Here is an 18,948-nt window from a genome sequence, read left to right on the forward strand (position 1 = left end):
TGATATGAAGAGAATAAAAGACAATATAATTAATTAATGGGGAAACTAAGCAAACTAAAATAAGACTATGTTCTTTAAAAATATATAAAAGATTTGCATATATTAAAGTGAGTAGGTTTTCACTTTTATAAACTTGACTAAAAACTGCCACCTAAAATTCTTATAAAATCAGTTTACTAAAGATAATGGAAATTACATTCAGCAAGGCCGTACACATATAAGGACAAACTTCGTATGGGTGGCATAAGAATAAAGGAAAATGTTGTGAAAAAGAGAAAATAAAAGAAAACGCTGAAAAATGAGGCAACGCATTTGCCTGTGGTAAGTTGTCGGCGCGTTGAGGCAAACGCACAAAAGTGATTTAGACAGCAGGGCCGCCCACTCATCTGTTAGAGTAGGCGCGCAGCATGGAGAAAAGGAGCGGCAGTTGCGGTGGGTGGTTCGAGGGGAGGGCGGCCATAGCAGTCAGTCAGTGTCAGAGGCAATGGCAACGCCGCGAAGAGCCGTCGAGTGGCAACGCGACGTCCTTGTTTACTTGAAATTAATTGATGTGGCAACATGATTTAGTACTCGCAGGTAAATAAGGCGTTCATAAATGTTAAAGGATTATTAGCTGACAGCACACGTGGCGTATGCGTAATTTTACGCTTTTGTCAACGCCCCACTGCCTACCACTGCCAGCCCACCAACCCACCCACCCAGCAGCCCACCTGCCCTCACAGAAACCAAACCAAACCAAACGCATTAGCAGTCAGGCAAGCTGAATTTTTGATGAATTGTTTGTCTTAAAAATTTACAAAAGGGCGTAATTAATTAGCCAAAAACAAAAACAACCCTCTTTGTTGTTGCTTTTCCTGTTGCTTATTTAAATTGCGAGTTCACGAGGGCTGTTTGATCAGTCGTCGCCAGCTAATTAGCCAGCACTCGAGACAGCACTGCCAAAGCACTTGTTGCCCTTTGTTGTACAAACAGAAAAGTTCAATGACATCAAACGAATTGTTGGCAGGGGAAATTTTACACATGCCGCATTGAATGAGTTTCAGACGACAATTGGCCTTGTCTATGGGATTATATCTCGAGCTTAATCTTAATTGTATTAATGGTGCTTAATCTTTGCTAAAAGTGTGCGCAGATTAATGAAATCAAGTAAATGCTTCTAATTGTATTATTCTTAATAAAAAACATTATGAAATTAACATATAACAAGTAAGAGGAGGGAGCTTCCGACTGGGGGATACCCTGAACCCTCTTCTTCCAACATCAAACGAACGGACGGACAGACAGACGGACATGGCTAGATCGACTCGGCTATTGATGCTGATCAAGAATATATATACTTTATGGGGTCAGAGATGCTTCCTTCTGCCTGTTACATACATTTGGATTTTGCACAAATACAATATACCCTTATACCCATTTTTAATGGGTTCAGGGTATAAGCAAACTACCCTACAGGGTAAATAAATAATAACATGATGAACCTTCTACAAGTGGAATATATAGAAAAATGTTCTATTGTAAACATTTTCTTGTACATTTTCAACGTGCAGGGTCTTTTTTGTTCTTTTCTTTTCATGATCAATACGTTAAAGCAAAGCTTATTCTTATGATTAAAGGCTAGACTTGTTGCACCGTGTAAAATTTAAGCCAACTAAATCCTTTAAACTCAACTTAACAGCTCTTGGTTTAGTTATAAACAACTTGTCAACCAAATAAGCTGCTAAGATATTATAAAGAAAATGATTCTAAGATCTAATTTGCGTATCAACTGATAATAATTATTTTGTCAAAGAACAAGTAACATTTTTAGTTAGATTACCATCAATTATGTTAAAACATTTGTTCAAATAGTAGCTGTTAAAGCTGCAAATGCTTTAGGGCTTAAACAAAAACCAAAATGTTAGTGGCCGCTGTCTGCAGCGAAGTTGGCAGCAACGTCGACGCTGGCGTCGCCAAGCCATTTAATTTATGGCCCGAGGCAATGCGTCTGTCTAGCTGCATGTGGGGGGCGGAACAGCGCCACTTGAGTTGGAGAGCAGCTTGTTGTTGCAACATGTGTAACGCTTAGAGGCAACAAGAGGCGACAGACTAACCGCTAAATCCGGCTGCGAAGCTCATTATGAGCGCGATCAGGAGCCGAGCGGAGGCGCTTGTCAAATTGCTCGAATTAAAGCGCAGCTGCCTCATGCAGCAGCTTCTTCCGACAGTGAGGAATAAGAAGATGTAGAGAAAAGGAAAAAGAGTTGGCAACATTTCGCGGCCATTTAAATTGAAGCATAATTCCGGAGCAGCTGCAACTGCAGCAACAGCAGCAGTGGCAGCAGTGGCAGCAATGAAATATGAGGCAACGCATGTGGCAAGCATATGAAAAGCGACTGGATTTTCCAGATAAGGCGAAAGGGCCGATGCGGGGCTGCGGGTCGGTGCGCTGGCAAAATGTTGTATTTATGCAAAAAGCGAAATGAAAAATATTTTCACAGCCTTGACTTGCGCAACTGTGCCGCAGCGAGACGACTCAACTCGAGTTGAGCCCAAGAGCAACAATAAAAAAGAATATGGAAAAAAAATATGCAATACATCAAATGCGGCATGGGCGTGGCATGAGGCAGGGCAGAAGCTGCAGCTTGACAACGACGGCAACGACAACGTCGCTGTCTGACTTTATGATAAGAAAAGCATGAATGGGATGGGCGGAGCGGGCGCGGGCGCGGGCGCGGGCGAGGCTGTCTGCCAGATAGATGACGCATTCAAACAAAGTGCCAGCCATATTACTCGTAATGCCAACTGATGCAGACAAAACATAAACTGGCAGCAGGACAACAGTTTCTAGGATTATGGCATGCACAGGCTGCTTGATCTATGCCATCTCTCCGGCTCACTCTTCACACCTCTATCGTAATGCTGCCCTGAATATTTGTATACTCACATTTAACACGCAGCGGCAACTGATTGCTGACCGTTTCGCCTTCATCATTGATGGCGCTGCACGCATAATTTCCCGCATAGTGTTTCGTTATCTTCTGCAGCACCAGGCTCTGATTGGAGCGTATGACACGAGCCGATGTATTGTGCTCCAAGTGAATGCCCTGAAAGCAACCATGAGAATCATATAAAGTATAAATATTTATTGTTGACGACAAAACAAAGTTATTATTATGGCGAATATGGAGAAAATAAAGGGATTCTCTGGTTTAACCTTCCATGGTCAATGCTTTCAGTCTGGATGGTGGCAGACTTTATCTATGCTAGGCAATTCTGCATTTGCTTTTACTAAAATTTGTTTCTTCAGAGCTCTACATATATATTTATATTCGTGAAGACTAGCGCTCCCAGCGTTAGATCGGTTCTTATAACACCTAGCTTATAAAAATGATTTCTAAAGACAATAAGTATAAGGTATTATTTTTAAAACACCTTTCGGAACTCTCTCAATGTAAGGAATATCAATACTGAATTGTATTTTTAATTAATCAATTCATAGGGCCTCTCTCAAAATAGGGAGTGCTGAGAAAGGTTTTCAATCCTTTAAAGATTCTTTTTGTTTGTCACAAAATCTAGTTTTTGGAATTCGAGTCACCCAACCTAAAATTGACCTCTTTGAACAATTAAAGTATAAATAAATAGTAAAAGGCAAAATCTCTATTTCTCTGACATTTCTAGAACGCTCTGCCATATTTTGTTTGCGTCTGACGGAGCAATTTCCATTTGCCAATATGTGTGTGTATGTGTGTGTGTGTGAAACAATCGAGTGCCTGTTAAACCACTCAAAGCCCATCCGCAAACAAGAAGCACCGCTTCTGGTATAGCATTCTACGGCTGCTGAGCACCGAGACTTGGCTGACGTCAGTCGTGTGCTCTTTGCTGATTGATTGCGGGCGGCGGCACCGATTGCGATTGCGACTGCGACTGCGACTGCGACTGCGAGTGAGCGACAGCCAAAGTGATGTTCAAAATCAATGCCGCAAATCCCAAAACTATTTTGCCCGAAACGGCACATTGCGGAGTTGGTTGCCAGCCCCTTGCACCTTTGTGACCGCCATTCTTGGTGTGAAATGAATTGAAATGAGCAAATGCAGCGCAATGCATCCTGGGGGTAGCATCACCAGCAGCAGCAGGAGCATACGCAACTTGCCAATGTTATTGACACTTAAACAGAAATGAATGGAAGCCAACCAAGCAGACAGCCGGCTCGGAGCCTGGCACAGGACCTGGTTTGACGGACGACCTGGAGCCCAGTTGCTTCTGCCATTGTTGTTAGAATTTCGGCAATGGGGTTTTGGGGTTTAGTTTGTATTTGGCGGAGCATGCGGACAGACAAGCGCTCACTTCCAGCTGACTTGACGCGACCTACATTATGTAACCACAACAGTTTCCGCCATTGAGGATTCGATTGTACGTGACACTCGAAGTAAACATCGTCGCCTTCCTTGATATCATCCGGTGTCAGTGTGGAGCCCAAGCGCAGCGTTACCAATGGGGGATCTGCAATGATTCGAGAAATAAACAAATTCGTGAGTAATTATGTTATGTGATTAGTTTTAATTATGGATTTGTGGCTGATTATAACTGCTTTGAAAAGCTTTGCAAAGCAACTGCAAATAATTGTAATTGAATATAATAATTGGTTTTTTTATTCAATGCATTGACATAATTAATAATCACCAGCTTATTGATTGGACTGTGTGGAACTTGACTCATCAGTCATCAACACTGATTTGTTAATTAAGATAATATTAACTTGTACGAAGCGTGGTTCAAATGTCCTTATAATCATATACTCTATATGCAGCTGCATTGAAAAAAAAAGACGCTAAGGTATCAAGTTCCTTTTTCTATATAAAAACAATATATTTGTTTTTGCGTGTAATCCTTTAACACATCAGAAAAAAACAACCTTTGCATAACATGCTAAAATCTATCTGAAATTCTGTTCACAGCATACAAAAACTCTGTAATATGGTATATAAATGAGTTAGTTAGCTAACTGCTGCAAGTAGACAATTCTATAAAGCAGCTAATATACGAACTAAACACTCAACATTACAGTTTATAGAGTTCCATATTGTCCCAGAGATGTTATGATTGCCCCTTTCGTGTCATCAGCTGCGCAATAAGTCGAGTGATCTATTTGATTTAATAATGCCTGCAAATATGAGCGATTTGCTGCAACGACAGGAACATCAACAAAGAGTTATGGGAACAACAATCTAATGGTAACTGGGCACAAGAGCCAAGGATCGCACACACTGGTCTGGTCTGGTCTGGTCTGGCCTGGCTGTGGTCGGGCCTGACTGTGCCTGGCGCTGCTTGTGAACATGTGTTGCCGCTTAAGTCGTTTGAATTTGCTTAACGAGCCACAAACTTTGCGACAAACACAGCATAGAACCTCGAAGGAAGGACGTGCACGTGCCAACCTTAATATTGTTGAGTTATTGGCGGCCAAAGCCAAACGGCGCCAGTCAAGAGTTAGACGACAGCAACGACAACAACGACGGCGACGACGACGAGCGGGTCCAAAAGTTTGCTCACTTTAGAATGGCCTCGCAAACTTTACTCTACCCCAGTTCCGCCCAAACACTCCTCTTCGCCACATGCAAAGGTCTGACTTGGCAGCCGGCAGCAGTCGCCGCGCCAATCAGCAAAAGTGCTCGAAAGGGAGCCGCAGCAAAAACTCTTTCGCCAAAAGTCGCGCCGCCGTATTTCCGCACACATGTTGCAGGCCATTTTTGTGATTATCATTTACCGTTAGCTGCCACCTCGCCCAAACCGAAGGCTGCTAAAACCACCCAAGCCAAAAGAAAAAGGGGTGGCCCTACTCGCCACGCTTCTGGGGGCGGCCATCGATCGAGGGTTTGCTGAGTTTCGGGCCTCTCAGTTTCGCCCCGTAATTTATGTGCAAATGAAAGTCGCCTCATTTGATATTTGCGACGGCTGCGCCACGATTCAGCGATTTTTTCACTGAACTAGTGCACTAACAAACTAACTAACTAGCCGCGAATAGAATACAGCTTGGATTTGACTATGGCATTAATTTAGTAATACATTTAAATATTACTTTCTAACTTAATATAGCAGGAGGTATTGAATATGCCCATGGAAAATGGAAAGAGGCAGAAAAAAGCATCTCCAATCCCAGATGGTATATAAATTCTTGATCAGACAAAACAAGCTACCCCGATATGTCGATCACGAAAACTTAAGGTGCTTACCTGAAACATGAAAGCGACAAAAAATGGGTAACTCGTTGCGCAGAATAGAAGAATGTATTAAATTCTGCAGAAAGAGCACATTTTTTTTGCCAATATCCCAATTTCTCTCCCATTTCCATAATATCGATCAATATAGATTTTAAAACTGTGATTTTCAAAAACTTCAAAAACTATGTCAAATTTGACATATAGGCGGTCGTATAATAAACGCTAATTGGAAACATTTCACTTTTTGAATATATACCCGAGGTTCTACTAAAAGCTAAAGCTTTTCGCTTTTCTAGAGAGCTGCTTACATATTATCACAATTATTTTATGATTATTCAAGGCTTTGGTTTCGAATGCAACTACAAAATACAACTGTCCATAGTAACTGTTCTGGGTTTGTAGACATGACACGGCTTTAACTTTAACAACATTTATGTAATCTTCAATAGATGTGCATATATATCATCTAGAGGGCATAAACCCTATTGCTATGCTCTAGCATGCGTCCACTTTAAAAATATCAACTCAAATTGCGGCATTGAGAAAAATATCGCGATGCTTTCGCTTTTTCAAAATGCGAGGCACGCACACAGCACAAGCGCCAATATAGCCCAGCCATAAACAACGGGCAAGGGACGTGCACACACACACACACACACACACACACACACACACTAACAACACACACACACACACAGTTTGTCTCTATAGTGCGCTCATGGGAATCTCTATGTCTGTGATTGCATTGCATGCTTTGTTGTCCTGTTTCCTTGTTTTGCCGGGGCCACATTATAAATTTTAAAACGAGCGTGTCACATACGCACACATCGCGCGCACACATAAAGAAAATTATATGTACGGAATGCAGCAGCTAGCAGACCACCCTCTTCCCACTCCCTACCGGCCCTGGCATAAAGTACGGCAAATGGCCTTGCCAAATGCCGTGCCTAAGAAGCCAAAACGAAGTTGGCATAATAACTCAGGCTTGATGCTGAATAGAGATATCGTATGGGGACAACAGCAACAAGGACATGACACACAGCACAACAGCAGCAGCAGCATCAGGATCAACAAATGCGAAACGATGCGGAACATATTTGCCAAGTGTGTGCACAAATTAAAAATACAAAAATATAATTGAGATAGCCATAGGCGACTCTAAGATGCGCTATGAATAAGTATTTTGGCTTTGACAGAAATTGGGGCATATTCAGGGAAAACTTTTACGTCAAATATATAAAAGACAGTGTCTGTGCCTTGAGAAACTGTTATTCAGTTAATCTTTTTTATAGCTACTAATAGAAATGTTGAACAACATTTAAAAAGACTGTGAATAAGTGCTATTAAAAATATTTCAAAGAAAGAAAACATGAAGGATACCCTATCTCAGACCTATACAAAATGTATATTTTTTCCAATTTCATATTATTCATCAAGTTAAATTTCCGAATATTCATTGCTAAATAGAAAACAAACTATTAAATTTTAATTTTTGCTTGCCTTCCCTGCTAGAATTAGCAACTATTATCTGGCTTGGCATAGGCCCCTTCTTTCCACATAATAATGTTTAGCTAAATATAGAAACCTATCGAAATATGGTAACATATCGAAGTTTAATATTTCTTTCAATGGTTGTCAAGTCATTCATACGTATTGTTACTTTTTGTAAAAAGGAAAAAAGAGCTGCTTTAAATGTTGACCTGTAAGATAGGCATCAGCTCTGCCACTCTTAATTAAGACTTTAGTAATATTATAAAAATGCATATTCATTTGATATGCTCTTTTTCAAGATGAGCTTTGTAGTAATATGCTTAAATTAATAAAGCATAATTTGTACTTACACATATATTTACTTTTTTTCTTATTTTTTTTTTAAGTCAAGCGTGTTCCTGCTGCGTGTGTGTGTGTGTGTGTGGGTGTATTTATATGAATACTTTGCCGTACGTGCCGATCATAAATTTTACATGCGTCAATATAGCGAACGGTGTTAAGAGAAAAAAAATTCACAAAACAAACAAATAAAAAATAATATTCTAAAATATAAAATAGGAAGGCAACAAGTATGTGGGGCGCATAAAAAATACAATCATAACACCTTTTATATATATATTTTTGTTAAGCGTCAAGCCTTAATATCAACATGTTTTTCTTTCTGTGTATTTTCTTTTGTTTACTTCTTTTTTGCGTCAGCAGATTGCAGTAAAAATTTAATATTTGAGGATGTGAAAAGCAAAGAAACAACATTACGTGATGTGCCGTATATACACACACATGTGAGCGTGCTTGTGTTTATGTGTGTGTGTGTGTGTGTGTGCGCACAATGTACACACAGCCGAAATAATAAAATACATTCACAGCGGCAAACGCGGCGTATACGTAACGCCGCTCGCCTGCAAACTCAACTGTGACTTTGCCACTTTACGATGTCCGCAGTAGTTACTTTGCGGCTATTGACCCATTGGCTCAGCAATTCGGCTAACATGTTTGTTACCTTGATATGCTTTATTGAAGCTTTTATAGCATTTTTGGTATTCCTTTACATACATATATGTGCTATGATTTAATATTTAGTGTGATCGTACACAAGGTATTATTTGTTAAATTTGTTTAAATAAACCAAAGTATATATTTGAAGTAATACCAAGAAAGCGTTAATAAAGAATATGAAACTAACATACTTTCCCAATGCTTTCTTTCATATGTATAGGACCTTTGGAATGTCATTGTTTACTTCTAAGATTATTTTAAAAAGTGGACGAAGCTAAAGCCAAATAAATTGCATTCAATTCTTAAGGAATTGCAGATAGAATCTGCATTGCATGGAAGAACTTCTGGACTACGCTCTCTGTTGGAAAATCCCCCCCCACCGAATTAAAAATAAACCAAATCTCCATTTAAGTATAACAAAACCAGCTACAATCCAACTTTAACAGACCTAACCTAAAATTAGTCCTAAAATAACTATATAAAATAGATTACTGTTTAGATCTATTTTTTTTTTATCAATATCTAAAGTTATGCAATCAACTGCATCTGTTGAGACATGGATAACAGCTGGATCTATAGTGAAAGCATCTACTCTGATAAGTTTTTTTTTGGTGAAGGGTGGTGGGGCGGTGGGAATGGTGTATGAGTACGCAAAGTCCTTCATTTAATTTAAGCGGCTGCCATACATTTTGTTAGCCCACATATTTCATTTGGGCGCTGGAGCCGCTGAGGCGCTCCCCGCGGTCGGATTGGGTTGTGGGCTGGGAGAGTGGGCTGTTAGCACGGCAGCTGCCTTCTGGCCCATGGCAAATTATTCACAATTTGTCATTTGTCTTTGATTTATTTGCATTTTAAAGGCTTTCAACGGCGACGACGTCGACAGCGCCGACGTAATAAATTTAGCTGGCTGTCTACCTTTCTGCTAGCTGTCGGCAAATGCTTATTTTTTGTTATTTTCAGCGTATACAGTATATATATATTTTAGACTTAAACACAATTTGTAATACTTACAAACGACATTCAATTTCCACATGGTCTCCAAATAAAGGCCGTTCACATTTGGATTTTCCGCACGGCATGTTATCGATTTGCCATCGTCGTCTGTGGTGGGCACAAAGCTCAGCTCCGAGCGTGTCGAGTTCTTTGATATGTCGTCCTGGAAAATGTGTTGCTGCATTAATTAAGTTTCGGCCTCAGACCAAAGAGTAGACGATCCCCAACCACCCCTCCCCGCCCACCACTTTACAACGCAAAAGTCCTGAGGCGCAGTTCTTCCTATTATTCTTTGTTTTCTTTGTGTGTGTGCTATTTTTTTTTTTGCAAATTTGTCGAAATATTTTATGTTTGCAATTTAAAATTTATTGCTGCATACTTTGGGTTTTATGTGACTTGTGTGGGTACATTTTATAGCGCCAAACAGCAGCAACAACAACAACAACAGCTACAACTACAACAACTACAACACGTAATTAGTTGAGCTATTGTAGCCGGGTCATAAAATTGTTCATTTTTAACCGTGTGTCGCCCCCTTCCCTGGCGACCAGTCGCCAAAACTTGCTAAACGGCTGCAAAGGCGTGAAATATGCCCTCACATACAGCTGCTCCGGGAAGTGGGTGTTAGTGTTTAAGCCCTATCGAAGGTGCTAAAAGGCGGACAGTTAGCGACCTGCTTTCACATCGTAAAAACGTTATTTTCACTGTCAGAGTCCAAGGCAAAACGAAAAAAAAAACAAGCTATAAATATTTAAAAGAAAAAACTTGACTTTCCGAATGGCATGGAACTGTGAGGAAAACCTGGTTTCCTTAACAGTTGGCAAAGAAGTTCTTTAGCATAAAATTTCTTTATTTCTTCCAAGTATTAAAACAAAATACATAAAAAATCGAAGATAATTATTTAAAGAAACTAATGAAAAGCGTGTTTTTCCTAATAGGAGAAATTTAGCACGAAACTTCCTTTCTATTATTTAAAAAAGAATAAAGTCAATATATGTGTAAAAATAAATCCATGCTTCAAATGACGTTAATTGTTAGGAAAATTCTTTCATTCTTCCAGAAAACTGCCTATAAAGAACTATACAAACTGTAACTGTAAACTGTAATTAACTCGAGGACTTTTATTACCAGGTACTGCCTTCCTTATATTATTTTTTTCGACAATTAAAAATGGTTTAACCTAGTTTAAAGTTCATTTGTAAGACTGTCCTCAAAAATATTCTAACAACAATTTCGAGCATTGCAAATGGCATGTTTAGGCTAAAGCCATGACTACCTAATTAGCTGCAATTCGCAACGAGCAACTCGATTGTCGGCGAGTCGTTGGCCCCAAATGTTGATTAATGTCGTGCCCCATATAAAGTTGCTAGACTTTAGTTTGTACCCGAAATATGCACATGTCTGGCAGCACACACACACACACACACACCCATACACATACAGCCCACCCACAAGGTCCGCATATTAGAGTGGAAACTAAGGCACCAAAAGGCATGTATAACATGTCTAAAGGCCAGTCTGTCTAACAGTCTCTCTGGCTGTCTGTCCGACTGTCTGTACGACTGTCTGGCTAAACTAGACTGAGGGCGGCCGCTTGCCGCATTACGGCAACTTTATGCCACGTGAAAAACTACTGAAAAACATTTCCGGTCTTTAAAGGAGTGTAGCTACAAACGGCAAAGCAATCAGCGGCGGTATGCATAAGCGAGTATGCATATAAGACGGACGGACATGGACATAAACAACAACTGTTTTGGGTTCCGGACAGTGGGTAAACGGGGCAGTGGCAGCGCTGGGGGGGCGGGTACTGGGCAAGTCAACAACGGAGCGGCACAAAAATGAATTGCAACAAAATTGCGCTAAAACTCCCATAAATTTGTCCAAAGTTAAAACAAAAAAGCACAAAAAAAACACAGCAACAACAACAACAACAAATGAAAATGGCAAAGGAAAAGCGTTGCAAATAGTAGAAAATGCAAAGGATTGCGCAGGCGGGGGTCGCAGGTCGGGAACCGGGCAATACATTGTGTATTGTGGAGTTTATATCACATTATCTGTGTTTATTCAAACGGTGAGTGCGGAGCGCGGCGAGTGTGAGCCACGCCCAGCGACAACAAGTGGGTGTTACCCACCCACAAGTCCCTCGTTGTGGAAGAGTTACGAGCTGCGGTGTGTGTGTGTGTGTGTGTGTGAGTGTGTGTGGCTTGACTGTGCAAATACAATAACTTATCGAGCTGAACGTGAGTCAGTCAACACCCACACAAGCCCAACCTTAGGTAGGTAGACCACAAGTGTGTTGGGCAGAGTACGTCAATTGCGGTCATGTGCGAATCACCCCTACCCTTTGCCAACCACTGCCACCTCACCCCCTCGCAAACTCAACTCACCTTTGTGCGTCGCAATTGACGTTTTCCCTTGTACCAAGTGATGATGGCATTCGGACGCGAGCCCGATGATTCACACGTGACTTCATAGCGTCGATCGGCAATCATTGAACTGGGTGGTTCCAGAATTTTTACAGTCAATGGCTTTACTGTGAAAAGAAGAAACAATAGATAAATAACATTCGTAATTTGAATAATGAAAATTTAGTAAACAAAAAAAGGATTGCGTATTATAGTAGTTTCTTTAGATTTTTTAAAATTATATTAAAGCTCTGTATATTCCCATTCTTTCGCTTTTAACTTTACAAAATAATTATTAAGTAAAGCTTTCAACAATTTGTAACTAACAAACGTTAACAACTAACGACGCTGACCACATCTGGCTGACTCCATAGGTCCCCATAGGCCCCCATAGGTCCCTATATATATAAATGACCCTCTTTGGCTAAGGCAACAATTTGTTGTGCTGTTTGCTGTAAAGAGCTCGGGATATGGAGCGAGGTTAATGTTAGGCTTAACGCCCCGTCATTCGTTCATTTCTGTAAACATGTAATTATTTAACGGCCACTTTGACGAGCTATATGCGCGGTATTTAACCCTAAGAATGTCAGGTTTATTTATGTAGCGTTACAATCGTGAAAAATATTGAATATGATTTGTTTGTGTTTACACAACAGGCGAGTTGTTTAGTTAACGTGCTGAAAATAACTACGAAGCTCCGATATTAAAAGATAATATTTTCTTTGATTAAATATTGATTTAGATAATTGAGATTCGGAATTAAATATAATTGATTTGTAATGAAAATGATTAAGTTGTAGTGTGTGTCAGATGGGAATGCTTTGAGTGGAGTTCTCAACATAATAAGTTATTATTTAAATGAAAAAAAAAAACGTAGATCTAAGCTCAGGCCTTAGTTGTTATTGATATACTAATTTTTTTCAATATCTTGGTATGGTCCCTCTATGAGTTATATAAGCCCGCCTGCTAAGCCTAGAAATAGTAAGTCCCACAGTAAATAACTTAACCTTGACGATAGCAAAATGCTGGTCTAAAATCAAACCTAAGCGAGCTGGTCTTTTTTCTGTTTTTTTTTTCAGGTCATGTGCGGTTGCTTTAGACAAATTTATTAGCCAGACAAGTTGAATTTGGGTTGGGCACTTACGGTGCATATCGAGTATGAAGCTCTTCTCCTTGGGCTTATCTAATTGCGTATTCAATGCCTGACATGTGAATACGGAATTTAAATCGTTGCGCTGCACCGATGGCCACAACAGTCGATTCTCGATAACATCGCCGGAATTGTGCTCGTTTTGATTGTCGACAAGTAGTCCATTCACTAGCCAGCGGACCTGCGGTTGTGGCCGACCTATGAAATAGAGTCGAGAAAGAACAAAGAACAAAAAAAAAATATACAATAGTTATATACACATCAACATATGTGGACTATGCGAAACGGCAGCTGGAAACGGCGCAAATTAAAAAGTCAAGTTTTGGACTGAAAAAAAAAAAACATAGCGCAAAGAAAACCGAAAGCAAACTTTGTGATATTTTCATTTTCGGTCAAAGTGCGGCTTGAGGTTTTTCTCTTGTTCTCTGTTTTTTTTTTAGCTAGCCAAAGCTTTTAAGGAAATTAACAGGAAATTGTCTAGCCGGTCGAGCGGATATAGCCATGTGTGTGAGGCATAGCAAAAGCAAAAGGGGGCGTGGTCACTGGCAATGGGGTTAAGCCAGATAGTTGGGCTTACTTACCGCCCACCACACGACAAGTGATAACAATATCATCGCCCTCCTGCTTGGGACCCAATTTTGTGCCATTCAGTTGACGACCCCAACGGTCCAGTATGATGGGCTGCTCCGGAAGTACTAAAAAGAACAACAACAAGAACAGCAGCAGCAATTGAAAGTTAAGTGTATGTGTAGGTGTATGTGTGCCAGCATTTCAGATACTCACTTATTACAGACAAATTGAAACGGAAGCTTTGCGTTTGAGCTGTGCGAAAATCGACACGACAACGGTAAATGCCTTGATCATGCCGTTTGATATCCTGCAAAATTCCATACGTTATATTATTATATGTGTGCGAAAGGAAACAGATGATTAGCATACACACGTATACACACGTATACACACACACACACACTGCACACACCCACAAAACAGTTGGTTCTGCTTCTGGTCATGTAATTTTCAATTATTGCATGTCACTTAAGTCATACAACTATGTGGTCTGTGCTGTGGCCAAGTCGTACAGGACTTTAGATATATATCGAAACTCCGGCCAGGCAATTATGCACTCTCAGGTATTGAAGGTAGTGAACATTTGGTTCAGTTAATTGTGGCTATGATTAGTTAGTCAATGAATGGATATATATATTACTCTGATTGGTTCTTTCATTAAGATTTGAATTTATCATTATCTTGCTCTCGGCAATCCGACCGCAATTTAAATGTGTGTTGTTATAAATAAACTAGTTCTGTGAAGCAGCTTAAAACCTGTTCCAGTTAGTTGTCATTACCTATGTACATATTTACCAATAAATTATACAACTTTATTAGCTAGCTGAGACACACTCTTTTTAAGTTTTGATTTGTGGATACATTATTACATTTTTCACATTGTCAACTGGCAGTCTTAAATTTATATTAAGTATTTTTCATGCTTAAAGGAACTAGTTCCGTGATCTAGCTAGCTTATTAGTTGACTAGGGAATGTTAGGAACCTAGCAAGTTTTCGATTCAACTTTTTCCATAGATCTTAATCAGATTTTGAACACCTTTTTATCCAAGTACTTAACTAAAAATGTCATTATTTGCATATCCCATTTACATTTTTCCATGTATCCATAGTTAAATTCTTATACCTATAATATCCCATCTGCCCCTTAAGCATCCGTTGAGGTTTTCTCTAATTACTTGTATGCAATTTACAGACCGTGTGGCGTCAGGCTAATTGTCAGGCAATTGAAACGCAATTAAAATTAATTTATAAAGTCAACTCCTCGCCCAGATCCCAACCATTTGTCGCACATTATTCATATTCGAGTTATATATAAATGTTTTTGTAACATCCTGTTGTGTGCCTCGCTTGCAATATGAAGTTGATGCAACCGCGAGTGGCAAATTTATGGGCGGGATCAGGCTGCCTCTTCGTGTGCATTTCACATTCATTTCCGAATGTATGTGTGTGTGTTTGTGTGTGTGTGTGTGCACATGCAGCTCGTTAACGTGCAGACAGAACCTCCCCCCCCCCCCCCCCCCCACCAGGCTGTCTAAGACCAGGAATTGTCCAAGGATTCCTACACTCTGGAACCCGAAGCCAACTCAAGTTGGCCTCTAAAAGTCAACCGCTTGTGGCGCAAAGACATGCCGAGGCGTTGGCTCAAGTAGCTGCCATATTGTGTGCGGGTGTGCGTGTCTGTGTGTGTGTGTGTGTGTGTCTGTTTGTGTAAGTGTGCATTGCATGACAATAACGGTAAATCAAGTTATCTGTAAACATGCAAGACATTAATAAACATTTCGCGTGCGCGAGGCAATTTAACAACTTTTGATATCTAAATTTGTTTTCGCATTGCCTCAGCCGCAGTCGCCGTCGCAGTCGCAGCTTTCTACTGTTATTTAGCATTCCGTTTCTACTCCCTTTTCATGGCCCTTTTCCCTATATGTTTCTTTTTTTTTTGCAATATGTTCGGTACTTCCGTTTACTGTTATTCGCGCTGACTTAATTTTTAACACGCATTCGCAATTCCAATTGCAATTCCATTTTCGGTTAAAAAATTGAAAGCGCTTTTAGATAAAATGGAAAATTTAAAGCAAATTTTGAGAGAATTTTCAAGGGGAAATGCCATATAATTTAAATCTATTATATACCAATTTACGCACTCGTCGTTTTATCTATGTAGCATTAATTTTTAGAGTTGTTGAAATTTATCTTAGTACCAAAACTGGAACTTCATGTTCCCAAAATTTTGTTTTTCCATTTTTTTTTATAATTTATAATTTATATAATTTATTTTTTCCTTTTTTTTTTCCACCAGGTGGAAAGCCCTTCAAATGGCTAAAAGCATCCCTAAAAGTATGCTACAATAATTGCAGTGCGATAGGTCGTGTGTTTCACATTCATTCAAGCTCACACAAATTAAATGGAATATTTAAAGAATTGATTAAATCAATCATTTGGGATCTTACCTTAATTTCCAAGGTTGCTGGCTGCGAGTCAAAATGGAATTTGGCACGTGAGCCAAAAACCTCCGGAGCTGACCAATGTCGTGGCTGCTCAACGGCCATATTATCGCGCACATCGAAGCTGCAAAGAGAGAAACAGACAGAGAGGAAGAGAGACAAAGAGAATTATTATTATTTTGCGAAATTAAATCAAGTTGATCTAAATTCTTAAGCTCCCAGCAAAATATTCACATGCCAAAACCGGGAAACCGGGTAATGAAACTCCATAGGCTATATAATTCAGCTTGGACTTCAGCTCGGCTTTTTTATTCTTCTTCTTGCTTTTTTGTCTTATTTGAAAATTGCGCGTGCTAAACTTAGCCTCATTTATTTTGGCCTGCTCATTAGAAGGGGCGTCGGGCGGGCTGCCAAAACTGAATTTATGGGCCTGCAGATAAACATTTTTTCAATTTTCTGTGCTTTTGCAGTTCTCGCCGGCGTTGCATTTAATGCGCCAAGTTTTACCTGGCAGCACACGCAGCAGGCCATAACACTTAAGACCTGGCTAAATGCTGACTACTGCTGCGGTGCGGAGTCATCATTAACATGGCCATAAGCATGGCTTGCATTGAGCTGGCTTGAAATCTTTGTTTTTCTACTGAGCTAGTGAACTTTATTAAGCAATAAATATTACGCAACTGTAATTTGCAAGTGATAAACGCGTTTGCCGCAACCGATTACAACTTTAAATTCTGTTTTCTTTTGTAAAATTCAACTGAATTGAGTTTTTGACTAATTATTTTAAGGCCTAACTATGCTTCTACCCATAATTAGCAAATGTATAAGGTTATAGTTATTAGGAAAAACACACAAACAGGCAGCTCAACAACATATTCATATAATCCTGATTAAAATCTATAGAAATGTCGAGAACTCTGTTTTCAGCATTCGAATGCAATTCAATTTTTTATTCCGAGCACTCGACTGCATATTCCTCTGATATATATGGTCAAATGATAGGCTCTTTACTTTATTTCCTTCCCATTTAAATTAATAGTAGACAATTTATTTTTTAGCTGTGTGACTAATTAGTTATCCAATTATTTTAAAACTATTTAATCTTATTTTTCTCATAGTTATTCTTTTAGATAGTCTGTAAAAACATCTAATTTAACCTTTACTACACTCTCTATCAGCATTATAAGCTTAAACGAATAAAACTCTTAATTATTTGCTTTTATACACTGAGCCCATTGAAAGTGACTACGAAGGGTATATTGGTTTTGTCTAAATCTATGTAACAGGCAAAGGGAAGTATCTTTGACATCATTAAGTATATATATTCTTGATCAGCATCAGGAACCTGTCTATCTGTGCGTCAGTCTATATAAGCGCTTCGATACCAGAACCTATCCCGATCAGCGCAAGCTCGTTTCAAATAATCGATAGTTTTCCTAATTTCCATCAAATCGATTAGAATCGATATCGAAACACTTTTTCTGAGCAAATCTCAGAACTTATAAGCGCACAAGACCCCAAATTTGGTAGCCTGTAGACTCTTCTATAGAAAAGAAAGATCTAAAATATATATCATTTTTAAGGGAATCTCCTGCTCGGACACTGCCGACTACAGTAACTCTTGCTTGTTCCTCTCGCTGTTTGTTCTTAATTTCTTCCTGTATTTCAATAGAAGTATTTTAACTAACTAAACAAATATTCCATTATCATATTCTCTTTGTGCGAATATACAATATCTTTTTATTGTATTTTAATCCTATTAGAGCTCTTTGATTGTTTCTAAATTTATGACAACAGTTGTTAGCAGACTTCTAGGGCAAAGTTCGCTTCAACAATGTGTACTCAGAGACGAGGCGCAGTCAAGGGTCGAGCAGCTATTTCGTTTGTTGTTTTTGTTGTTATTGTAGCAGCCACTTTTCGAGAGCCGCTGCGGCAAGTGGGGCGTTAAGCGCCCTTTTGTATGCAACACGCAATAATTTATGCGGGCAACCAACGAAGAACGCTGCCGACGTCGACGTCGACCGCGACATCGCAAAATGCAACAACTTAATTGCTGCGTGCCAAGCGGGCGGCAACTCAAGTAAAAGAGCGACAGAGAGCGGGAGCGAGTGAAAGAAAGAGAACGATTTAGTGCGAAAGCGAGAGCAACGTTAACCCAATTTTGTTGCGTTTTCTTGCTTTCAATTTTTTCTTATTTTTTTTTTTTGCTCATAGCGCTGCCATTTTAATTAAAAACTAAAAAAGTAAAATAATAAAAAAAAGGGAAAAAGAAAAACTGTTGCAGTTGGCTGCAGAGCCTGCGGCTAGCGAAAGTGAAATGTTCTAAGGGAGTTCGGGGGTGTGGCAGAGGCGTACGCCTGCGCTTAATAACTGCTCTTCGGGGCCTATGCAGCAAATGTTTATGACCAAATAATATGCTACGTGGACCCAGGCAAATTGAGTGTTATGAAAATGGCCAAAATCCGAGTAAAAAAAAGCGTGGGACTATGGGTAGATGCAGCGAAATGTTGGCCAAAAGTTAAAGTTATATGAAACTGTTGGGCTAACTAAGTATGTTAAGGCCACTTATGCGCTGCAAATATTAGCTCTCTACACAGTCTGTTAAAAACTGAACCCGACTGGCTTTTAAGAAAATAAAATTGTATAGCCTCTGCTCTTATTGTGACTTCAAAACTGCAAGACTCGGCGAGGGATTCATTCCATA

General features: G+C 39.6%; 1 protein-coding gene across 2 annotated transcripts in view; it reads right to left on the reverse strand.

Moving 5' to 3' along the window:
* side-II (sidestep II) overlaps positions 1-18,948 on the reverse strand; it is a 90,197-nt gene that overhangs the window by 17,184 nt on the left and 54,065 nt on the right. For both annotated transcript variants that reach the window (XM_032437529.2, XM_032437528.2), the window contains 8 exons: positions 16,251-16,368; positions 14,016-14,109; positions 13,814-13,927; positions 13,227-13,430; positions 12,065-12,210; positions 9,696-9,840; positions 4,352-4,482; positions 2,927-3,086 (listed from right to left, as the gene is read on the reverse strand). In XM_032437529.2, coding sequence (XP_032293420.1) covers positions 2,927-3,086; positions 4,352-4,482; positions 9,696-9,840; positions 12,065-12,210; positions 13,227-13,430; positions 13,814-13,927; positions 14,016-14,109; positions 16,251-16,368 — 1,112 coding nt within the window. The remainder of the gene's footprint in view (positions 1-2,926; positions 3,087-4,351; positions 4,483-9,695; positions 9,841-12,064; positions 12,211-13,226; positions 13,431-13,813; positions 13,928-14,015; positions 14,110-16,250; positions 16,369-18,948) is intronic.

The sequence above is a fragment of the Drosophila virilis genome, chromosome 4 (assembly GCF_030788295.1).
Source record: "Drosophila virilis strain 15010-1051.87 chromosome 4, Dvir_AGI_RSII-ME, whole genome shotgun sequence".
Lineage (NCBI taxonomy): Eukaryota > Metazoa > Arthropoda > Insecta > Diptera > Drosophilidae > Drosophila > Drosophila virilis.